This window comes from Onychostruthus taczanowskii, unplaced genomic scaffold (genome assembly GCF_017590055.1).
Source record: "Onychostruthus taczanowskii isolate IOZ18803 unplaced genomic scaffold, ASM1759005v1 scaffold43, whole genome shotgun sequence".
NCBI classification, from domain to species: Eukaryota; Metazoa; Chordata; class Aves; order Passeriformes; family Passeridae; genus Onychostruthus; species Onychostruthus taczanowskii.
Genome location: NW_024501792.1, coordinates 1,882,367 through 1,905,887, shown reverse-complemented (window position 1 = coordinate 1,905,887; position 23,521 = coordinate 1,882,367). Strand labels below are relative to the sequence as shown.

Sequence of the window (23,521 nt, the reverse complement as noted above, 5' to 3'; positions counted from 1 at the left end):
GAGATCAAGTCTTGGTACTAGTGTGCTTCAGTGGAAATGAAGAGGTGAACTTTAATCCTCCCAAAAGATTCACAGACAAGCCCCAGTCCTGCTCCCTGCCACTGCTCTGGCTGGGGTGCAGGCGCTGGCTTTCCACAAGCCCAGAAGAACAAGTCCCATTTGCTCCTGGCCTGGTTTCTGTCCCATTCCCACACTTCAGCCTCACCTGCAGATGAGGCTGAGCCCCACACACCCAGCACCTTTGACAGCACCATCCACCCAGCATCTCCAGGTGGGTAAAGGTGCAGGGAATGTGCTGCTGGGCACACTCCACTGCCCCACCCTGGCTGGTGGATGGGCAGCAGGTTAGAGGCTCCCATCCTGCAGTTTCCCCAGCATTTTCTTGACCTCGCTCTCGACTCGCAGGAATTTGGCTTTCCTCCAAGGATTGGCAGTCTGGCTGCGGCTGCTCTCCAGGTCCTGCAGGAGGAGGGCGAGGTGCTGCCGGACCCGCTCGCGGTCCCAGAAGGGCAGGTTCCTCTGCACCACGCTCAGGATGTGGGACCAGTAATCGGAGACATCGGTGCCCGCCGTGAGGAAAACCAGAGCCCTGACGCCATCCCGGTCCATGCGCAGGCTGTCAAGCGCCCTCTTGCCATCCTCACTGATGTCGTTGAAGTAGAGGCTGGGAAAGCAGCAGGAGACCCTGGTGAGGGCTGAGGGGAAGGACAGAGGCACGCAGGGCGGGGCAGAAGGGCAGGGATGTGGCAGAGCAGACTCACTGCACTTTGTCCAGCGTCTCGTGCCTCTTGGCCACCTCCACCACGCGCAGGGCCGCCGTGTCCGTCAGGGAGTTGTAGCCCAGGTTGAGCTCCTGCAGGTGCTGGTTCTGGGCCAGCTGCTGGGCGATGGCCTCGGCGCCGGGGTCCCCCAGCGCGGTGTGCAGCAGGGACAGCTGCGTCAGCGAGCGGTTGCCGGCCAGCGCCTCGGCCAGGTAGCGAGCACCCTGCTCGCCCACGGGGTTGTTGGCCAGCCTGTGGGACACGGGAGCTCAGGGAGTGCCCAGGCACGTCGGGGGCAGCAGTGGCAGCGTCATGCAGGGCGGGGGCCGTACTCACCGCAGTCTGCTCACCACACACTTGTCATGCAGGAGCAGGTCACGAATTTCCTTGCAGGCGTCGGAGCCCAGGCTGTTGAGCTGCAGACTGGTGCAGAGCAAGACACGGGGGTGACAGGAACAAAATGGCTGTTACCTGTGAGCCTGGCAGCCCTGCCCGCTCCATTTTGCCCATCACCATCCTCCCTGGGCTCCCCAAACTAGGCCACTCCAGGTTTCCTCTCCCAAAGGGAGCACAGTGACACCGCACCGGAGCATGAGCCAGCAGAGCCAGTGCCAGCAGGAGCAGGGCAAGGGGAAGGGGATGGTGGAGTCTTCAGGAGGTGGGTGAAGGTCAGAGGAGGGATCAGGGCTCCATCAAGCCCTCCTGAGCATCTGGAGGAAGGAAGTGCGGCACAGCCCAGCTGCACAGCCCGATCCATCTGTGCTGAGCACGTCTCGCCACCACCTGGGCGGCAGGAAGACCTGCAGCTCCACAAACGTTCTGGAACGCTTGTGGGAACATCTGCACAGCCCAGACTCCCACCTCTGGGACAGCAAACTCCTCACAGAGCTAACGACACGGGGATGCCGGGTAACTTCCCCTAGGGACTCGGGTCTGCCAGGACAGCTGGCAGCCCGCCCAGCCTGTACTAGCTGCAGGGAACTTCCCAAAAATTCCTGCAGGAGGGTCAGCTGGGACTGCAAATCCCAGCATGCAGTGCCCTAGAAAGGCTGCTCAAGGAGTGTTGCATGTTGGAAGCTGTAGTTCCCTAGGTCTGCACTGAGGATAAACATGCCCTTTCCTAAGTTTTCCATACTTGGGCTCCTAAACCATCCCTGTGATGGGCAGAGGTGAGAAAAACCACCATTTTTGAGCAGTGAGGAGGTGGTACTCACTGGAGAGCTTTGCATCGCAGCAGGACAGGGAAGAGGGTCCTCAAGCTGCCGCTGTCCAGGTTGCAGGAGGTCAGGTTCAGCTCCTCCACCTCGTGACACGTGGTGCTCATGACAGACGCCAGCACAGAGCACTTGAGAGGGGTCATCTTGACGGAGGAGAGGTTGACAGCGCGGAGGGAGCGGATGGCCTCGGCCGTGAAGCGCTCGTTCTGGAACTCGTGCAGGAAGAACAGATAGTCCATGAGCTCCGAGGGGGGCAGGCCCCTGCGGCCCTTCCTGATCACCGTCTTCTTCATGGCCTTGGCGATCTCAAAAGCTGCCAGGTTCTTGATGGAGCAGCCCAGCTGCTCCAGGATGGCGCGGTTGCGGCGGGAGAGGATCCCACCCATGAAAATGGGGAAGAGCTCGAAGACCTCATCATCCGGGGCCTCATCGGGGTGGCGCATGGGGCCCTCCACGCCCAGGATGCTGGAGTTGATCTGGTCCAAGACATCGTCATTGTAGTAATCCTCCTCTTTGAACAGCTCCTCTGCCATGGTGTGGGCAATGGTGTCCCTGTCCTTGCCGCCCACCCGGGAGAAATAGCGAGGGAAGATCTTGAGCAGGTTGAAGAGCACGGGGAGGAAGCGCAGGGGCAGCACCTTGGAGATGATGTTCACAACCACAGCCACATCTTCGCTCACCTTCCCGAGGACCTCTGACAGCTCCTTCCCCACTCTCTGGGCCAGGGTCTTCTTCTCGCCCAGCACCACGTACAGGGCTGCCAGGTACTCCTGCATGGCGGGGATGGTGAAGACAAAGGTGTGCTCCTTGCCCGGCTGCACGCACGGGCTGAGGAAGAAGCGGAAGACGTCGCTGCGGAAAACCTCCAGGAGGTTGAGCTCGCTTTCAGTCTTCATCTCCACCTCGAAACACTCCCGCAGGTCTTCCTCTGAGAAGCAGGTCTTGCGGGACATCACCCCCTCGTAGGCCAGCTTGCCCACTGTCTTGGCCACGTACTTCATCATGGAGATGTGGGTGGGGTCGGTGCTGTCCAGCACCTCCCCGCTGAAGTTGAGCCTCAGGAAGCTGGTGTAGATGCCAGTGAGGGTCTGGCTGGGAGGAACCGTCCTGGTGAAGTAGAGGAAGTGCAGGGTGGTGCACACCAGCCAGCAGTAGGAGGGCAAGAAGCAGGCAGCCGTTATTTGGTTGTGGCGCTCCAAGTTCCTCGACAGCATCTCCACCAGGTTCTCCTGCTCCACTGAGCGGCGGTCCTGGCTTTCCTCCCCGGAGCAGCCAGGCTGGCTGAGGCGCATCTGGAAGTAGAGCTTCTGCAGGTTGGTGTCGGAGAAGCCGCAGATCTCGGCGTAGCGCCCCACGTACTTGCCGGGGATGCGGCGCACGGCCGACGGGCGCGTGGTGACGATGATGCTGGCCTGGGGACACAGGGGGGGAAGAGTCTGGGGCTGCTCAGCAGGGTGCAACCCACGGAGAGGTGCACAGTGATCACCCCGTCCACAGGGTGGGGTTCACAAGGTGCTGCACAAAGGGCGCTGGATCAAACCTGGCCCAGGCAGAGGGGACAGAAGAACTTTCCCCATTTCCTCCTAGACATAAAGTCTGGAAGATCACAGCCTTCATTACCTTACCAGGCCTCCTAGACATAAATAAATTTGGAAGATCACAGCCTTCATCACCTTACCAGGCCCCCCTCAAAGATCCCACCACTGACATGAGGCCACCTTAGCAAGTCCCTCCAGGAAGAGAGGCTGCCTGCTTGCTCCCAGCCAAGCTGGACTGCAAACAATGATCACAACAGCCCTGTGCTGCCTCAGGGCTCACCCCCAACCTTCTCCCAACACAAAGCAGGGCAACACCGACCTCGGGCAGGAGGTATTTCCGCAGCAGGTTGACCACGATGGCAGAGGGAGGCACGGGCTCGTTGGGGTCACAGCACAGCTCCGTGCCAGCCAGGCGGAAATCCAGGTTGAGGCGCTCCAGGCCGTTGAGGATGAAGAGCACCCTGAGGTTGGAAGCTTCCAGCAGGGGCACCACGTCCCGGAGGTGCTGGTACTTCTTGGTGATGAGGCGCCGCAGGGACACGTGGGCGTGGCTGTGGGACAGGTCCTCGCAGGAGAAGGGGATGACCAGCTGGAAGTGGGGCAGGCGGCCGTGGCACCAGTCCACCACCATCTTCTTGATGAGGGTGCTCTTGCCCGTGCCCACGGTGCCGTAGAGCACCACGTTCTTCACCTGCCGCCCGCAGGCGTCCACGTCAAAGAGGTTGTGGAGGCTGATAACCTTTCTACAGGGCTGCTGGAGCTGGTTCTGGATGGTTAAATCAGGGGAGGGCTTCAGAACCTCCTCCAGGGAGCTCTCCCGGATCACTGGGTCCACGTGGACGGCATCCAGAGAGAAGGAAGGGCCAAACTGCCTCTCCTCATTGGGCTGGTGGCTGAACCACGCAGACAGGCTCTTCTGGTGCTTCTTGATGGCACCTGGAAGGAGGAAGATGCTGGACATGACAAGGGCTGCTCACTGGCAGGGCACTGGGGAAGTTGCCTGCCCCAAGCCATTGCAGAGAGGGGACAGCACCCATTTATGGGGAACCCTCACACTGCCCAGGACAGCAGCTGCCCCCACCCCACTGTGTAGGACCCTCCCTCCAGACCAGAGCTGCAAACTCACCAGCAAAAGCCACGTTCCTCAGCTGGGACTGACCATGGCGAGAGGAGCTGGGCTGGGCAGAGCTGTCCAGAGAGTCTCCCTGGTAGTGAACACAGCCCCTGCAGGAGGAGGGAGAGTGTCACAGGGAGCAGCTCCAAACCCTGCCTGGGCAGGGCGGGCAGATCACCAGCAAGGCTGTGGGAAGTGCTGAGAGGAGCCAGCTCACCCCTTCCTTTCCCCACACCACGGGAGAGCGCAGGGCCAGGGTAGGGGCACGGCTGGGAGGTGAAGGCAGGTCAGCAAGCCACGGGCTGTGCATTCCCAGAAAACCCGTGCAGAGGCAGAGGAGGTGGGCTGGAGTCAGAGCAGGCAGGGAGGTGGGTCTGGGTGTTTGTCTAGGTGGAAGCAAAGCAGTGTCCCTGGTGCCAAGGCAGCCAGCTCAGCCACCCGGGTGCTGTGACAAAGAGCCCCAGCCGTGTGACAGTGACTGTACCTGGGGAGGGAGATGCTGCTTGTGCCAAGGATCCTCCTGAGGAAACACCTGCCTGCACCACCTGCCGGGGAGGAGGAATGCACACGGTCAGGGACCCAGCAGGGCTAACCCCACACAGCTTCACACCCTGCTAGGGTGCCCCACACCCTAGGGAGGGATGTCCAACAGGGACAGGGCCGAGTGCCAGAGGCACAGAGCCCAGCTCACCTGGCACGGCAGCGGCACACACGGACACGCTGCGGCTCCCCCTTGTCCCTGCCAGGGACCGCGGCAGCCATGCCCAGCTGCCCCAGGGCAGGCAGCTCTGGCACTGCATGGCCCGGGACATCCTCCACCTGAAACACAGGGGAGCTGGTGAGGGGCTGCGGGGGCTCAGCAGAACACGGGGGGCTGCGGGATGTGCTGCAGCAGAGCCCTGCCCAGCCTTACCTGCCCCTGCGTGGTCCAGCCCGGCAGAACCGGCTGTGCTGGCGCTGACTCAGGCTCCCGCCCCAGCAGGGCTCAGCAGGGCGATCCTTCAGGAGCCCGGGCGGTGCTCATAGCCCCCAACATCCCTGGAAACTGAGGCAGAGAAAGAGGGGAGAAGGATATAAGCAAACCCCAGCCGCGAGGAAGCGCCGAGCAGGGTGACAACTCACTCACACCTCCCACAAGCCACGCTGTTCACAGCCCCTTTTTATGTGATCCAGGTGGAGAAACTGAGGCACAGGGGCGGGGGCAGAGGAGCTGACCTTGAACACAGGTGTCCCGACCTCGGTGCCCCTGCAGGAAACAAAGCCCACGCTGTCCCATGCCCGCTTTCCAGCCCCTTCCCAGCCCCTCTGCTGAGCCGAGGGCCCTGAGCTGCCGTCCTGCTGCTGAGCCCTTCCGGGGACCCCTCTGGGGACCCCCGTGTCCCGGTGGCAGAGGTGCCCTCGCCGCTGTGCCCTCCCGGCTCCCCGCTCCATGGCGAGGCCGTGGCGGGGCAGGGAGCGGAGCGGGGGCAGCGGCGGGGCCGGCACCGAGCGAGGCGGCAGCGGCGCCGCGGTTACCTCGTCCTGCCGGATTCCAGCCGGGAACGCCGAGCTGCCTGCGCTCGATCTGCCCGGAGCTGCCCATCCGCCTCCTGCCGTGCCTGTCCCGGGCACGGCTCCGCTGCGGAGGCGGCTGCTTCGCAGGCAGAACTTCCTGCAACGCCATCCCGCCCCGGCCCGCCCCGCACACGGCGCTGCCAGCTCCCCGAGCAGGACGGGAGAGCGGCTGCAGGCTGGCAGAACACCCGCACCCTGCTCTCCCAGCTCCCCGAGCAGGGTGGGAGAGCGGCTGGAAGCTGGCAGAACACCCGCACCCTGCTTTCCCAGCTCCCCGGAGAGGAAGGGAGAGCGGCTGGAAGCTGGCAGAACACCCGCACCCTGCTTTCCCAGCTCCCCGGAGAGGACGGGAGAGCGGCTGCAGGCTTGCAGAACACCCGCACCCTGCTTTCCCAGCTCCCCGGAGAGGAAGGGAGAGCGGCTGGAAGCTGGCAGAACACCCGCACTCCCCAGGGCCTCCCAAACGCGCAGGATTGGGGAGCTGCGCTCTTACCAGATGTGCTGCGAGGCGGGGATGTCCCCCGGACACATCTGGCCGCTCTGCATCCCCAGCTGCTGCCCGGCTGTGCAACCGGAGCTGCAAGAACGCGTTCTGCTCCGGAGAGAATCGCTCCCCAGCGGGGGAGGCTGTGCTGGCCGTGCTGTTGAACACACACAAACACGCACACCTGTACCTGCCCTCCCGCTGCCGGCAGATCCGCTCTGGCCACCCAGCAAGTGACAGCTGTGTCACCGGGGCCACACGCACTCTTCTCAGTCCCTGGGTGCTGTCGTGGGAAGTGCCAGCCCACCCAGGGGTGCTGGGAGTGAGTGGTCACAGCTGTCACACCCCCCTCGAGGCTCTCAGGAAAGGGAGACAGCCAGGCAGTACACTATAAATATAAGTTTTATTGATGTGTGAAATCCAACAAGTACAGCTGGCATCTCGGAAACACCAACACAAACCAGAACATCTCCTCCTGCCCGACAGCTCCCGGGACCCTCTGGGCACTGGTGAGCAGCAAGCTGGCACCTGGCACCCCGTCCCTGCGGGGCACTTACCTGCGTGTGCAGCCCAGAATGGAGAGCCCAGGGTCTCACCTCCACCCTGCCTGGTTCCTGCCAGGCTGCAGCTGTGGGCAGCTGTGCCCTGATCCTGCCTCACAGCCTCCTCCCAGCAAGGAAGAAAGACCTGGGCAAATGCCCCCCGGAGCAGCTGCCACAACAGAGCTGTGCCAGCAGAGTCCCTCGGCCTTTGAGCTGTTACCTGCATCTTATTTTGGCAAGCTGTCCCAGGGAGAAAGCAGCCCACACCTGTGGTCGTGTGGAAATGTGAGTTTCAATGCCTGCACTTGTCTGCGTGGTGCCCCCCTGGATCACACGTGCCCCCAGTGTCCAGCCTCGTGTCCTGACACGGCAAAGGCTGGAAAACCACAGGGCTGCAGCGTGGCAGGGACACACAGAGAGCCCAGGCAGCCACAGGCTGCCCGTGCACAGGGACAGGACAAATGTGTCCACACACAGTGAGAAGGAAACACTGTTTTATTGCCTGATTTGGGAGAGGGGTGAAACCCTGGGAGAAGCCCCATCCCCTCCCTGTTCTAGCCCAGTCTCCCCTCCAGCAAAGCCCAGCCAGGTGATGAAGCGTTTGCTCTTCTTGTGCGTGTGACAAAGGTGGCCTGGACATGCATGGAGGTGAGTGGCCATGCCCCTGCCTGCCTGCCTGCCACCAGAGCACCCGTGAGAGGCAGAACCCGATACAGCCATGGGCCAAAGGGGCTGAAGCAGTTTTTGGTGGGTTGAGGCCCAACTGGTGTTCCCAGGGAGCCAGAGCCACAGCTTGAACCCCACCCTCATCCACTCAAAGTGCATCACAAGGAAAGGCAGGGGCAGGAGAGGAGAGGAGGTGTGGGGGAAGAAGCCTGCTCTCCTCCATCACACTCCTCGTGATTATCCAGACGCGTTCTCTCGGGGCATTCCTGCAGCCAGGAGCACCCACGGCTCCGCTTCCCTGCTCTGATAAAGTGCATCCTTGCTGCTTCCCTAAGGGCCCCCTGGAGCAGGGTGGCTGCACCCCATCCCTCTGCCATGCCAGGGCAGAGAAAACCCCTCCTGCAGGGCAGGGACCACCCAGGCCATAAACCCCGGGGTGCTCAGCCCAGCCCTGCCAGCCTCGGGCTCAGTGCAAACGTGCTTCTCCTCCTCGCATTTCCCTGCACCTTCCACCGCCTCTGGGGCTGTCCTTGAAGACAGGGAAAGGACAGTCTCAGCTCCTCAGGCAGCACCGAGGGTGCCTTTGCCCTGTGCCACTTCCCCCACTCATCAGCCCCTTCATATTAACACATTCATTTGTGTCCTGCTGCCCCAGGCAGAGCAGCCTGCCCCATCACTCCCACTCCCCAGAGCCCTTGCCCAGCTCAGGGACAGCCATCCTGCAGCTCCAGGCTTTGTCCTGGCCCTCTGCCCCGCAGTGGCCACATACCTGGTGAGCTGGGACACTGCAGCTCACGGGCACAGGAGGCACAGGATGTGCTGAGCCCTCTTGGGCATCCCGGGGGTGCTGCCAGCTGCCCCGTGCCAGGCAGGCTGGGCCCAGCAGTAGGAGCCACCTGCCCTGGCAGTGCTGCTCCCAGCTGGGGAAGCCTGTTCCACGGGGCTTCTCTGCAAGCAGCTGAGCCTGGTCAACAAAGCCTTCCCTGTGCCTGGGGGACACGGCCAGTGGCAGTCACTGGTGCCTGCTGGGAGCCCCTTTGCTCCACACACTAGTCCATCTTGTCCTGGTCCGCCTGGGAGCGGTGGTGGCCCTGGCTGTGATGGCACAAGGGTGTCCAGGTGTGCTGGGTGCAGGACACAGTGCTGGGGACAGCAGCACCCGCAGGGTGCAGAGGACAGGACCCACCACGAGAGCCCCAAATGCCAGGGGAGAAGCTGGAGCTGTGCAGAGCTGCCCCACTGACACCTCCTGCACCTCAGGATCCATCCAGGGAAAAGCCTCAGCCCAACAGAGCACGGACTAGTCCCAGCCCAAGAGCAGGGCAGCAGCAGGGCATCATTCCCAACAGCTCCAGGGACAAGGAGATGGACAAGGGTGACAGCCCCACATGCCCCAGCTCCCTGCCCCTCCGTGCCCCCCGTGAGAGAGCAGGCACAGGGACTGTCCCCCACTCCTCCGTGCCCCTGTGGCTGTGGTTGGCAGCACTGCAGCCCTCCAGCTGGCACAGCTCCACTGCAGAGCACGGCACTGAAGGAAGATCCAGGAGCAGAGGGGAATTTTGTGAGGGACAGTGAAAAGTCAGACACAGCCCCTGGGGAAAACCCCGATGCTCAGCGTGGAAAGGGCAGCAGGGTGTGTCCTGCTTCCAGACCCTCCGTGCAGGAGAGTCCCATGGCCAAACATTCCTCGATGCCCTCCAGGCAGGGGAAGCTCAGCTTTGCTGAGTGCCAGCATCAGTGTCAGGCCAGCCAGACTCTGCTGCGCAGCCCCAACCCAAGCCAGCAAAACCAAAGATCAGAGTCCAGGATTCTGCTGGAATCTGGCATTTGCCCTGCAATCCCTGGCGGCTCAGAGTGCCAGGAGCAGGATCCCCAGGCTGACCTGAACCAGGGCCAGCCTGCCAGGGTGGGGCAGGGCTGCCTCCCCCACTTCCATGCTTGCCAAAATCCTGCGGGTTCCCACGTCTGTGGGTGACACGTGCAGCCCGGTGCCAGCGGTGCCAGCACACCCACGGAGCCTGTGCTGTGCAGGTGAGCAGGGTGCTGTGTTCCCAGCACAGCAGCGTGTGCAGATGCCCCACCAGCTCTGGGCTCAGCTCAGTTCCTCTGGAGAGCCAGCAAGGTGCTGAAATGCCTTCCCTCTGCAAGGTGTGCGAGTTTGGAGCAGCCACCAGAGACACCAGTGCCAAAGGGACCTTCTGGTACCAGTCACTAAGTGCAAAGGCCTTCCCTGTGTCCGGGTCACCCACTGCAAACAAACCAGTCTGGGATCTCACCTGGTTTCCAGTTCAGGCACTGCTGGGACCCCCTTCTGCACAGTGTCACCCTGGGGGGCTGGCACTGTGACAGGCTGGGTGTCCTTGGTGTCCCCTCCTTGCATAGTCGGTGCTGAGCGAAGCTTGTCCATCCTGTCCTGCTGAGACAGCCCCAGTGGAGCTGGGGGAGAGAGGCTGCAGGGGAAGGGCTCAGGGCCAGCTCTCCTCCTGCAGCAGAGCCTCCAGTGGTGACACAGCTGAGCCCAGCCCTGTTTTTCAGTCTCCTGGCATGGGCAGGGTGTGGGAAGCCAAATCCTCCTTGCTCCATGCAAGGAGCAGTCACTTCTCTCCTTGTCGGTTGAATTGGTTCAGAGCCTCCTGTCTCAGACCCCAGAGACAACAGGGACTGAATGTGAGACTCCCTAAGGTCTGAGAACACTGTCCTGCTCCCACAGACCCTGGCATGAAGATCCCATCTCTGAGGGTGATGTCCCAGCAGGAATCTGAGACAGAGCCCCAAGTCCTTCTCTGCCTGTTTGCTCCCTTTGCTGAAGACTGGGATGCAGTGGGGCTTGTGGGAAAAAAAAAAAAAATAAAGCAAAAGAAAAAAAAAAAAAAAGGAAGATTTGCACAGAAATGAAAGGGAGATGCAGCAATCTCTGTGGCTACAGCGACAGGAAACTCTAAAGCCTTGTGCAACTTCACCTATGGCATCTTTGGGCTCTTCTCAGCACTGGCCAGGGCGAGGAACGGGGCCACGAGCAGCACTTCCAGCTCTGCAGCTCTGTCCTGCCAGCCCAGCCCCAGCACGGAGCAGGATCCTCGCAGCCGTGCTCGGCACAAACGCCCTGGGCTGGACTGTCCCTGGTGTCCCCAGGGCAGGCAGGGACAGCAAGAGGGGACCCAAGCTCCGTGGGGCTCGTCAGTCCTGGGGGGGGGAGAGTGGCACATGCCAGGGCTGTACAAAACGTTTTGCAATGAAGAGTGTGTGGAAAGGTTAAAACAGTTCCGAGATGTCTCAAAACCCTTCTCGACTGAGCCAGGCCCGGCTGGCACCTCCCAGTGCCTCCGCCACGGTCCAGGACCTGCAGGAGCACCGTGTCCATCTGCAGAACATCCCTCACAGCAGGCCAGGCCCGGGAACGGCACCGGGGCCCCACGGCCCCTTTATCTCTCAGATTTGACCTTGTACCTGAGCACCAGGTAAGCCAGGAGCCGCAGGATGACGAAGAAGATGCCCAGGATGAGGAAGTCCAGGTAGAGCTTGGCCTCCTCCACGTCCAGCTCCTGCAGGATCTTGATGGGCTTTTGGAAAGGGCAGAAGTCCTCGAGGCACTCCAGGTCCTCGCGCTCCATGGCGTAGATGGTGAGGATGACCCCCTCGAAGCCATACCTGGGGCAGAGCACACCTGAGGGTCACCGGGGCCCAGGGGGGCCCAGGACAGGGAGCTCTGGCCAGAGCTGGGGCCCACCTGACATAGGAGACGTAGGAGCTCCACTGCAGGTAGGTGGGGATGGTCTTGAAGCTGACGAAGAAGCCCGAGAAGAGCAGCACGGGGATGGCAGTGACGGGTCCCACAAAGGTGGCCACCTGGGGAGCAGAGGCCACTGGGGGTCACGTCCCTGCCCACCCGTGGGCAGAACTTCACCCCAAACTGTCACAGGGTGCCTTGCAGCTCTGCACAGAGAGACAAAGCCCCGCCAGACCTGCAGGGAAGTGGAAGCAGCTCCGATGAGAAGCCCAAGGGACTGGGCCACCAGGGCCGTGGCGGTGGCCAGGGCGGAGAAGAGCAGGAAGCGCGTGGCCTCGGGGGGCTGGCCCGTCATCCAGTACACGATGCTGCAGTAGGCGATGGGGCAGATCACCTGCACGGGGACAGAGACAGCCCTGCTGGGCCCCACGGCCATCCCCACCCCGCTGGGGGAAGGGGGCACCCCGCCACGGCCGGCTTGGGGCGCTGGGTAGGAAGTGGCAGTGCCAAGGGCGGCACATCAGCATCAGGGTGGTGACAAAACGCACGGGAAGCTCACCTGGAAGGGCACATCTGCCATGGTCTTTGCCAGGTAATAGGCTTTGAGGCTGTACCAGTAGTTCAAGTGCTCCCTCAGGAATACGGTCATCTCCTGGGGGACTGCAGGGAAACAAGGAGTGAGCAGGCAGCAGTTCCCTGCCCTGGGGTGCTCCAGCCCCTCTCACACCCGTCCTGCAGGTGGGATGCACCAGGTAACCCCCTGCCTGCATCATGAGAGGGTGCCCAAACCTTCGTTGGGGAAAAACATCAGTGACTGATATGGGAAATTCCGAGTGGAAAAGTCAGGTTGGGTGGGGCTTTTTACAGATTTACACACATTTTGTCAGATTAAAAACATAAAATATTAAAATTCCAGCATTCTGCTTTGAGACAACAGGGGTGAAATAGCCAGATTACAGCCAAATAAAGGCCAAAACTGCAATACAGGCAAACAGAAAGCTTTCCCCTGTTCTTTAATTTTTTTTCTCTCCTCTCTTATTTTGCCCCTTTTGCCCGCTCCCTCTGGCTCCCCACACCCTGCCCAGCACCCCCACTCTGCCACGCAGCTGGAGCACCCCGAGAGCTGGGAGCAGCGAGGGAATTTGGGGGCAAGGGGCTCCTTACAGGTGAGGATGGTGGGCATGAGGGCAGCGAACATGAGGAAGAGCATGGAGAAGAAGAGGAAGCCGGTGTTGTTGAAGACCTTGCCCGCGTCGTTGCCGATGTGCAGGTAGAGCAGCCCGATGAGCACCCCGATGCAGATGTGGGACATGAACCGCAGGTGGGTCAGCACCTGCGGGCACAGGGGGGCTCAGCAAGGCAGGGCTGCACCCCAAAAACATCCCAAGGGAGCAGAGGACAGCCCATGGAGCTCCTTGTGGCTGCCAGCCCCCTAAGAGGCCAAGCCCAGCCCTGGCCCGGCCTCTCCTGGCCTCACCGTGTCCCGCAGGATGCAGATGAAGGTTCTCTTGAAGAGGATGCAGAACTGAGTTGAGGTGCTGGTGGCGAATGTGTGGCTCTCGATGTGATCCACGTCCTGCAGGAGCACAGGGACGTGGGTCAGGTTCACCCCACGGGGCCCCTGCTGGCACTGGAGGCTCCTCTGAGCCCCACTCACCGTCCCACACGTTGGGCACGACGAGTCTGCCTTGTCAGGGCTGCTCTTCTTCTCAGCCATGGTGCACATCCCATTCTGCACCGCGCGGAACAGGACGGGGTTGAGGTCCCCGTACTCCCCCGAGGCCACCTCGATGACTGTGGAAGGGGACAGGACCCCTGAGAGGTGCTGAGGCAACCAGCACCCAGCAGGAGGGGCACAGCCATCTCCCTTGGGCACCCTGGGCAGCCCCCAGGGCTCGGGCACTGGGTTTGGAGCTCGCCACCCTCTGCTGGGCTGGGGGCACTCACTGAAGTCAGCGGGGTTGTGGTAAGTGGGGCAGTGGAGGCCGAGGCCCTTCAGGTAGGGGATGAGGTTGGTCACGACGCCCTTGAAGATGCACTGGCCCTGGCTCAGGATGTAGAGCTGCAAGAGGAAGCCGGGATGTGGCAGGTGCAGGACAGCCAGGGCACTGTCACCCGCTCCTGGCCACCTCCCTTGCCAGACCCCGGCCACACAAGCCCCAGGACAAATTCCTGCAGCCCACCCCTCCTGGGTCCTGGGGCCGGAGGGACCCCGTCCAAGGCCAAACCTTGTCGAACATCTCGAAGAGCTTGGCGCTGGGCTGGTGGATGGTGCAGATGATGGTGCGCCCACCCTGAGCCAGGGAGCGCATCAGGGACACCACCTGGAAGCAGGAGGCACTGTCCAGACCGCTGCGGCCACGCAGGAGGAGAAAGAGACAGCAGAGAGAGAAGGGGAGAGTTGAGAGGGGGAGAAGAACATCCTAAAGATGCCCCCACTTGCCTCCTCTTGTGTCCACCCTCAGATCCATGCAGAAGAGCACCATCCCCATGGGCACAGTCCCATCCTGTGTTCAGAGGGCACTGGCCAGGCCAGCAGGGGCAGCCCAGCTGGGCAGGCAGTGCTGGGAGCCCCTGTGGCCTCACCTGGTGGGCTCATCGAAGAACATGACGGGCGGGTTGTTGACCAGCTCCAGGGCGATGGCCAGGCGCTTGCGCTGCCCCCCCGACAGGGAGCTGGTGCGGGTGTAGGAGCACTCCAGCAGCCCCAGGGCCGTCAGGATCTCATTCACCTGTCACACAGCCGGGGTTTTTCATGGACTTTCATCCCAATCCTGCCACCCCCCTTCACCCTTGTCATCCCCTGCTCCCCTTGTCCCCATCTTGGGGAGAGCTGAGGGGGTCTGGACCCACCCTCTCAGCCCTTACCAGCTCCTTCTTCACCTCCTGCTTCTCACTCAGCTTCAGGTTAGCAGAGACCTGCAGGGAGAGGATGGCCAGGGAGACACGACTGTCAGACGTAGGGAACAGAACTGGCTGCACCGTGGCTCCAGCCCTGTCTGCTCCGCATGAAGGGAGCACGGACAGCAGGATTTCGTTCCCTTGGAGATGCCCGAGGCCGGTGTGAGCTCAGTGCCCACAAGGAGACAGCCCACAGGATGTCCCCATGGCTCACCATCATGGCCTCGAGCACGGTGAGGTGTGGCAGCAGCATGTCATCCTGCATGATGTAGCAGGACATCTTGCGGAAGGTGCGCAGGTCCCGCGGCCGCCCGTTCACCAGGATCTGCCCCTTCATGCCAGTCTCCCTGCAGGAATGAGGGAGGTGTGGGGGATGCAGCACAGCCCTGCACCCCCAGCCCCTCTGAACCCCCCCAGCCTCACCTGTAGCCAGCCAGGATGTTCATTAGTGTGGATTTCCCAGCTCCCGAGGGGCCCATGATCCCGATGAGCTCCCGCTGGCAGAACTTCCCTGACAGGCATTTCAGGAGAGTCTTGTACCCTGCAGGGAGACAGCAGCCGGGGTTTGGCCTCCCAGGGCAGCGGTGCTGCAGGGATTGCCATGCCATCCCAGCTCCTGGGGCACCTCAGGAGCTCCGTGTGCCATGCCAGGGGCTGTGTGTGCTCCATCAGCATCCCCTGGCACAGCAGCTGCCACCTCCAGCACGATCCCTGCCCCTGGTCCTCGGCTGATCCCACTGATTCCCAGGGCTGAAGAAGCTCCTGACCTGGATCACAGCAAAGAGCAGGGAAATCCCCGGGTCAGGTCACGGAGCTGCTAAGGGAGATTACCAGGCTGTGACACTGCTCCTGGGCATGTCTTCAGATGCTGATCCCCAAGGCCAGGGGACAGGGCCAGCGCGGAGCAGGGCAGCAGGGGGCAGGCAGAATTCCCGATCCGGCTGTTGCCTTCATTGGCATTCACGCTGTGGCACCCGGCAGCAGCCACTGCTAATCAGACCTGGAATTATCTCTGCTTTAAACGCGGCTGATTAGCATTTTCTGGCAGAAGGAACATGATGTGTCGGGAGTAAGGAACAAGCACAGCCTCAGGCTCTCAGGCGCTGCCCCTGAAATGGAGCCCTGGCTGGACAGGAATTGGTTTTGGGGGTGATAACCCCACGGAACGAGCCTGAGCATCCCTCCAATGGAATTGTGTCCCCTCTGTGCCCCACGGGGACAGCCGCTGTGGGGCAAAGCTGGGGCAAGCCCAGGGACAGAGCACTGACAGTCCCACTCGCTGGGGAGCCCTGGGCTTGTCCATCCCCAGGGAAGGTCATCCAGCCCCGCAGCCCCCCGTTCCTCCTCCGCAGCCCTCGGGGTCAGGAACTCCGCAGCAGGAGGGGGTCCCGCGGGCAGAGGGGCGGCCAGAGGAGGGGAGGGGGCTGCGCAGGGTGGCCAGGGGGGAGCAGAGCAGGCAGTCCCCCCCCGGCAGCGCGCACGGCTCCGCACCGCGCATGCTGCTCACGTCGGCGCCACTGCAGCTTGCGCAGCGGTTACTCACGTTCATTGACTGCCAGTAACCTCCTGCTCGGCACCGCGGGCCAGCCGGGGCTGGGGGCTGTGGCCAAAGCCACCGCGACCCCCGCCAGCCCTGCCTGAACGGGGGGGAGGAAAGCGCCCCTCCCTCCGCCATCCCCGGGACCCCCGGACCCCTCGGCTTGCTCCCACCTGCCCCAGCCTTCCCCCCTCCCTCCCTGCAGGGCACTGGCCCGCTGGCAAGCAGCCGGCTCCCTCCTGGGTGCTAGAGCACAATCCGCCCTGGCCAGCCCGCGGCTGTGCCATGGATCCTTCTGGGATGCTTCCTCAGCATCCCGGAAAAGCAGGGAGGCATCATCCCGGCGGATGTCAGGGCTGCTCCCAGGGTGTTTCGGCGCCTCGGTTTCCCGAGCTGCACAGCCTGGGGACGGGGCAGAGCCCCATCGGGCACTCCTGGCTGGCAGAGCCCCTCAAAGAGCCCTGTGACCTCGGCGCCTGCTCGTCCCTGCCTGCCTTCAGCTTCTGCAGATCAGCTCACCCTCCATCTTATCGGGCTGCCTGATTGGCATCCCATTAACTGAGAGCGCTAATTAAAGCAGACTACCACCCACCAGCCGCCATCTGCCTCCCCTCTCCCCTCCCTGAGCTCTCGGCCAGAGTCGCACGCAGGGAAGGGGGCCACGGCCTGGGCTGCACAGGGAGAGGAAATCCCCCACAAACCACACCTTCTCCTTGCCAGGCTCGGAGCTGCTGCATCCCACACAGCCGTGATACCCCGAGCAGCAATGCTGGGGAAACCCATCCCATCCATCCTACCCCGAGCAGCAGTGCTGGGGAAACCCATCCCACCGCATCCCACCCGTCCCGGCAGGCCCTTGGCCAGAGGTTTCCCTGGAATGCGCTCTGCCTTCCCCTGGCACTGCCCGGCACAGGTGCAGGACACGAGCCTCGCCTCCCACGGGCACCCAGAACAAACACCCAAGCACAGAGAGCCCCTGGCACCCGGACAGGGCAGGGTGAGGTCATGGCATGCGGAACGGGAATGGGGTGGCAGAGCCCTGCAGGCCCCTGCCCACCCGCCAGCTCCTACCTCTCTTCCTCCACCAGGACCCCTCCCGCACGGAGTAGGACAGGTCGATGAACTCGATGTTGACAGCCGAGCGCTTCGGGAGGTGGGAAAACCTCTGTGCCTCTGTGATGTGGTTCTCCACCTTCTTCAAGTGGGTGGTGAGCAGCGGGGCGTCGGGAGGGCCGGCGTGGCACACCGTGTCCTCCAGGGCGATGGAGACGCAGGCGGGATCCATGCCCTTCTCCGCCATCCTGCCGCTCTGTGGGGAGCGCACGGGGCTCGGCTCGCAGCGGGCTCCCTCTCCCCGGCACTGCAGGGAGCAGCCCGCAGCCAGTCCTGACTCTGCTGCTCCTGCTGGCTCCAGGCCTCGCTGTCCCCCCCGCCCAGCCGGGGCCAGCACCCACAGCTGGCTGCGGGGATGGAGCCGGCCGAGCCTGCGCCCAGGGCCTCCGGGCGAGGAGCAGCAGGATTTTGTTCAGCTCCGCTGTCAATAATTCATGAACCTCCTGCGGCTTGGTCCCGCTCTGCTGCCGGAGCTGCTCAGCTCCCCCAGCCCCGAGGGACCCTGCCCCGGTCCCATTTGTCCCGGTGGGTGCAGGAGGGGGGTTGGAAGAGCTGATGTCCTGCCCTATGCATGGATGTCCCCAAGGACTCACCAGGAACCAGCCCTGCCCTTGGGGGGTTGTTTAGGTATGAAATCCTAAACAAGCAGATGATTCCAGCTGGTTTCTTGGACAAAGCACGCCATGCTCCTGGGGCAGAGCAGCCCCGGGCACATCAGACCCTCAGACAATGCCTGGGGTCCCCCTGGGCTTGCTGGGAGAGCCTTAACAGAGCGGGGAGGGGGCCCTGCTGGTGCCATTCCTTCTCTGCCTTCCTCGGCTCATCGTTTCACCTTCCGGGCTCTTTCAGCACAGCCTGGGAGGCCAGGCCAGCACTGAGCTGGGGCCATGACGCCGATGCACCTGCCCCAGCCCTCCCGTGCCCGCAGTGCTCCACAGCCGGCTGCAGCGCGGCCGGGCTCCGCGCGTCCCCGCTCGCCTCGGGGATTGCGGTGCCGGGGGATGCTGAGCGAGCGGGGCGGGGAGCGCCGGCTCTCAGGGGCTGCCAGGGGATCGGGGATCCCCCCCCGGCAGCAGGAAAAGGAGCTCGGGCTGTGCTGGAGCCGGCTGTGCCCTGCATCCATCTCGCCTCCCAGCCTGGGGTCCCAGCGCCTCGCTAACCTACATTCGGGGGGCTGCGGGCAGCGGCTCGCTGCGGCTGCAGCGCACACACACGGCCCCTGCGAGGGGCGCCGGGCGCCGGCAGCTGCGGGAGATCCCCCCAGCCCAGCCCAGCCCCTGCTGCAGGCAGACCCCGCTCAGGGCTGGAAGGAAGCCAGCCCAGCCCCGGGGAAGGAGTGGTGGGGGTTCCCAGCATCCGCGGGGTGCAGAAAAGGGGGGTTCGGGGGTCCTGGTGGGGGGCAGCGGGCTCGAAGCGCCCTCGGGCTCACCTTGACTCCTCCGGCTGGGCGTTCGCGGAGCGCTAAATCCCGCAAGCGGCTCTCCGCGGCTTAGCCCAGCCCCGAGGCGCGGGGTGGGGACGGGAAGGCTTTGCCCGAGGATGCTCTTCCTTCATCCCCTCTCCCCGCCGGCCCCCTCCATCCCCAGCCCCCTCCCCGGCCCCGGGGAGGCTCTCGGCTCTCCCGCAGGCTCACCTGGCAGGGTGCGGGGCGGCGGCTCCGCTCCCGCAGCGCCTCCGCCTCGCCTCCTCCGCAGACAAAGGGGCGATGCCCGGGGGGCCCGGCCGGGCTCGGTTCGGCTCGGTTCGGCTCGGTTCGGCGCTGCTGAGGTGCTCAGCGGTGGGAGCCGGGCTGGGCGCTGCCCCCGCGGGTGCCCGGCCCGGGTCTCCTCCCCATCCCTCCGCGGGGCTGGGTGGGCAGGGCGGGCGGGGGGCGCTCCGGCCGCAGCCCCGCAGTGGCTCGCAGGAACCCCGCAGTGGCTAGCGGTAGCCCCGCAGTGGCCAGCAGCCCCCCGGGCCGGGCTGCTCGGGGGGGGCCCTCTCCGCCAGCCCCGTGGCCGGTGCTGCCGGGCGGGGAGCGGGATGGGCGGCAGGAGGGATGGATGGGGCTGCCCGGGCGGGCAGCGCTGCCAGGCAGCGAAAAATCCTCTTAAAGGGACCGGCTCTATTTCCTCTCGCTGCCTGCCAGCAGGCCTGAGCATCCCTGAGCGCACTCCCGGGCTTTGCCAGCCCTGCCTCCGCACCCCCTGCACCCCAGGGCCGGCTCTGGGACACAGCCCCCGCACTGCCCCCTCAGCCAAACCCCCCGAGGGAGCCCAACACACCCTAAAGCTGCTCCTGCCCCGCTCAGCAATGCACAGAGCCCCCCCGGCCTGCAGCCAGGGCTGCCGTGGCTTGGGACAGCCAGCGGGGTGACAGCTGGTCACAAAGGGCCGTGGCAGGGGGGGGTCCCTCCGGGGTTTTACCCCCAGCACTCCCTCCCTGGTGCAGCTCGTCCTGCAGCTCCCCAGCAGCACGCCTGGCTCCCTCCTCGCTGTTACTCACACCTCTCACCCACCACAGCACTTAAACACCAGAGACATATGGAAATGAGTGGCACCCAGCAAGAGTATTAATTAAAAAACCATCTGTTGATGCCAAGGAGAGCTTTCCCCACCCCCTGGCACCTCAGGGCTGGGACAGATCTCAGGGCAGGATCCAGGCAGAGGAGAGCAGGGAGGGCACAAGGAGTTATCCATGGAGCCAAGCTCCTCATGGAGGTCTTAAATCATCTTGTCCCGGAGCAAAAGGCACGTGGGACTCAGCCAGCTCTCTCTGCACCCAGCCCTGGGGCAATCCCCATGTGCAGGTCCCAGCCCAGACCTGCTCTGGCAGTGCCACATTCCCTGCAGGGAATGGCCTGGGAGTGACCTCATGGATGCTAAACCCCTTTCTGCTCAGCTGGACCCAAGCTGGTGGCCATGAAGCACCCAGCAGCTGCTGGGGAGTCATTTCAAGGTGGGAGGAAGCAAGGATGGAGCTCAGTGCCATGGGGACATCCACATCCCTCTAATCCCCCAGCTAGGACCTTCCTAAAGTGGCCTTGGCCATAGCTGTGTCCCCGTGGGGGCTCACTTGCTCAGGACAGTGGCAGAGGGAGCTTGTCCTGGTTCTGTCATCTGTGCTCAGGGCTGCAGGGACAGAGCAGGCAGCAGAACCTCTCTGCATGACAGGAAAACCTGTGGGATTGCCTGCAAATATATTTTTAATGACCCGTGGCTGGTCCTCCAGGACCCTCAGCTGTGCCACCACTTGTTGCTCTAGGACACGAAACAACACAACATAGACATGCTGTTGTTTTCAAGGGAAAAAAGGGAAGTTTATTTTCTGACTCCAACATTTATAGATTTCTAAAGGTGACAGTGGATTGGAGGGTGAAAGTGCCACCTCTCCAAACTTAGACAAACTAACAGTTTATTAAATTTCACTTCGTCCATAAAATAATGCAAAACAATAAGTTGTTTACAGAAAGTGTGTGAGAAAGTTTGCTATAAGAATGCAAACATCAGAAGGCTTAGAAAACCTTAAAAAATTAAAGTGACAATCACTTGTACCCCAGACCACCCTCTCCTTCCCCGAGGGAATAAAACTGCTTCCATGGCTGCTTTGAGGAGCCAGAGATGTCCTCAAGGGGCACAAAGCTGGAGTCACATCTCCCCCTTTGTGGCCCCAAGCTGCTGGGAGGAGAAGCCCCCGTGGAAAGGGACTCTCAGGGCAGGACCACAGAGCCCCTGGCAGGAGCAGGACCAGCAGCCAGTAGGAAAGATTTTCCACCTGGGAGATGAGATTTCCCTCCTCTGCACTCCCAGGGAGGCTGCAGGGCAGTTTGATTCCTCAGCAGTGGGTGCTGCAGCCCTGGCCAGGCTGCTCTGTGCCTGCCATGGGGACAGGAGCAGATGCCACACTCCTGCTGGCCTCAGCGAGCTCAGGGGGCAGCTCCACCTCCCAGCTCAGGGCCTGGAATTCCCTGACACGGAGAAATCACAACCTGCAGCACTGAAGGACAGGTATTTGACACCAGGCACAGGTGCTGCCTCCCTCCCTCCTAACAGGGGCTCTGAGCCTCCTCGGGGAAGCAGCTGGGAATTGGCTGCTCACAGCCCTGTCCCCAAGCCCTGCTGCAGGAAACACTCCCAGATGCCAGCAGCTGCTGCTCCCAGAGCATCCCCTGGCCCTGGGGAGTCTGGGATGAGGCACCCTGCAAGAGTGAGTGCAGAACACCTCAGAGGGCAGCCGGAGCTGATGGAAGGAGCATGGAAGGAGTACAGCAGCGAAGGGAAGCAGAGCCGGGGTGGGAGCCTCCCTCGGCACGGGGCCAGCGGCCACAGCCCCGGCTGGCCCAGCTCTACCTGGAAGAACCTGAGGAGAGCAAAGAGAGCGGATTTTGAGCTGTTTGCAGCTCCCACCTCCCCGTGCCAGCCTCCCCCTCGGACAGTGACCCGCGGCCGGGCAGTGCCACCAGCGGGACCCACCGCAGGGCACGTGGCAGTCGCACTCGCAGATGTCACAGCGCTGGAACCAGCGGGGCCAGCCCGACAGCTTGGTGACACAGGCTGAGACCTGGATGCAGCCGCGGCTGAGGGCGGCTCCCGGGTGCGCGGGGCCGCCGCAGGACGAGGAGCACTCGCCGGTGAGGTCCCGCTCGCTGATCTCGATGCGGCCCCGCAGGCAGATCCCTGCAGGGGCAGAGCCCATCACGGGGGGCTCACCCGCAGCAAGGAGGGCTTGGGGACGCGCCTGCAGCCAGCCGGGCTACTCACGGAGGCAGGAGGGCTTGGGGGTCCACTGGCCATCGGACTGGCAGGCGCTGGCGGGGTCCCCCAGCAGCAGGAAGCCGGGCCGGCAGCTGTAGCGCACCACGGAGCCCACCCACCAGTCGTTCCCGTGCACCACCGAGTTAAAATCCGCCTCGGGCCGCCCGCAGTTCACTGCAGACAGGGATGCAGCCACGGGGACAGCGCAGGGGTCACCGGACAAGGCAGTGGGTGCCCCGGGCTGTGTCCCCGCGCGGCCCAGGCTGCCGGAGGCGCTGGCGCTTTGTGTGGCGCAAAGCCCTGCAGCATCCCCAGGGATCCCCCGGCTTCCCCCGGGTTTTACCTCTGCAGAAGGACTTGTAGCCCAGCCAGCAGCAGCTGCCGTTCCCACACTGGCTCCTCTTCAGCTCCTTGTGCCTCCCCCTGCAGCCCCCCACGCAGATGGGCGCCGTGCCCGACCAGTACGTGTCCAGCTCTCCTGGGGCCACCGGGGACAGCGACACCATTGCCAGAGCTTGCCCAGCCCTCAGAGCCCCGCAGGGCGGTGCTGCAGCCCGCAAACACCCATCCCATTCCATCCCAGCCCATCCCATTCCATCCCAGCCCATCCCATCCCATTCCATCCCAGCCCATCCCATCCCAGCCCAGCCCAGCCCAGCCCTGCTGTGAGCGCAGCCACTCAGCCCTCAGCTCCCACGTCCCCTGTGCCCAGCCTTGGTCTTGCTCCTTACTGGGCAGGACTGGTGCCAGCTCTGGGGCACCCCACAAACCCCCTCGTCCCCCAAGCCCCCTGTTACCTTCTGGCTCCTGGCAGGAGGTGAGCGTGGCCAGCATGGCAAGGAAGAGGAGGCCCAGTGCCATCATCTGCCCTCCTCCCCTCACCTCTCCAGCCCCAGAGCCCTCTCTGCTCACCCAGGAGAAAGTGAACTTGGTTTGCACACACCCCGGGCCCGGGGATGCCGCAGGACACGGGGGAAGGGAGGAGACATTCCCTCTAATGCCAATCCTCTCCCCAGCAGCTAATCTCCGGCAGATTACCCTGCCTGGAGCCGGGGTTTAAAGGGACACTCCCAGCAGCCAGCCCCGAAGCTGCAGCAGCAGCAGAGCTGTGCCTGGGGAGCACAGAGGCCAGGCTGCAAATGCTGCGAATGCAAACCTGGCACGGGGCCCTTCTCTCGAAGGCAGCTCAGCCCAGCTGTGCCAAGGCCCGGGGCCAGGCAGGGATGGGAAGGCTGGGCAAGGCAGGGATGCTCTGCCTCAGGGACAGCTCCTGTCCCTATCCAGAGGTGCTGGGATCAAGGGTTTTCCCCAACACCCCAGAATTCCAGCAGCTTTTGCTCAGCTGCTTGAGAGGGAGCAATGGGGAAAAGTCAGTGCCCAGCCAAGAGCAGCAAGGTGCCTCCCTGTGTTCCCCATGGCACATCACCTCCACACACAGGGCAGGGAGGGTCTAAACGGCACTCCAGGGACCCCAAATTCACTGTCCTCATCCAGCCACCCAACAAAGGACGAGCTGGCTCTGCTCACAAGCCCAGGCTGCTCCCTGTACTCAAACAAGGCCTGAGCAGGCAGCAGACAGCCCTGGGGGAGGCAGCAGAACTCAGCCCCACGGCAGGAACACGAGTGCCAGAGCTAAA

At 63.2% G+C, this 23,521-nt stretch overlaps 2 protein-coding genes across 4 annotated transcripts; both read right to left on the bottom strand.

Moving 5' to 3' along the window:
* Positions 1 to 7: 7 nt before the first annotated feature.
* NLRX1 (NLR family member X1) lies at positions 8 to 6,282 on the bottom strand. Of its 3 annotated transcripts, XM_041413940.1 has the most exons (11): positions 6,146 to 6,282; positions 5,846 to 5,876; positions 5,544 to 5,675; positions 5,322 to 5,449; positions 5,115 to 5,175; positions 4,643 to 4,740; positions 3,836 to 4,452; positions 1,976 to 3,390; positions 1,098 to 1,184; positions 762 to 1,013; positions 8 to 664 (listed from the first exon to the last, which is right to left on the bottom strand). In XM_041413940.1, the coding sequence occupies exons 4-11, from the start codon at positions 5,440 to 5,442 to the stop codon at positions 346 to 348; spliced, it is 2,970 nt and encodes a 989-aa protein (XP_041269874.1). In that variant the 5' UTR covers positions 5,443 to 5,449; positions 5,544 to 5,675; positions 5,846 to 5,876; positions 6,146 to 6,282; the 3' UTR covers positions 8 to 345. The 3 variants fall into 3 exon arrangements, with proteins under 3 accessions (XP_041269874.1, XP_041269873.1, XP_041269875.1); XM_041413939.1 differs by lacking the exon at positions 5,846 to 5,876 and having other exon boundaries at positions 6,146 to 6,276; XM_041413941.1 differs by lacking the exons at positions 5,846 to 5,876; positions 6,146 to 6,282 and adding an exon at positions 5,759 to 5,842.
* Positions 6,283 to 11,298: 5,016 nt separating this feature from the next.
* Positions 11,299 to 18,043, bottom strand: ABCG4 (ATP binding cassette subfamily G member 4). The gene is given in 17 exon segments (XM_041413888.1): positions 11,299 to 11,524; positions 11,604 to 11,722; positions 11,839 to 11,997; positions 12,163 to 12,263; positions 12,768 to 12,936; positions 13,081 to 13,179; positions 13,261 to 13,397; positions 13,551 to 13,665; positions 13,832 to 13,955; positions 14,190 to 14,335; positions 14,472 to 14,522; positions 14,719 to 14,851; positions 14,928 to 15,045; positions 17,113 to 17,350; positions 17,875 to 17,928; positions 17,931 to 18,001; positions 18,004 to 18,043. Coding segments are annotated over 17 exon segments (2,100 nt in total).
* Positions 18,044 to 23,521: the final 5,478 nt, after the last annotated feature.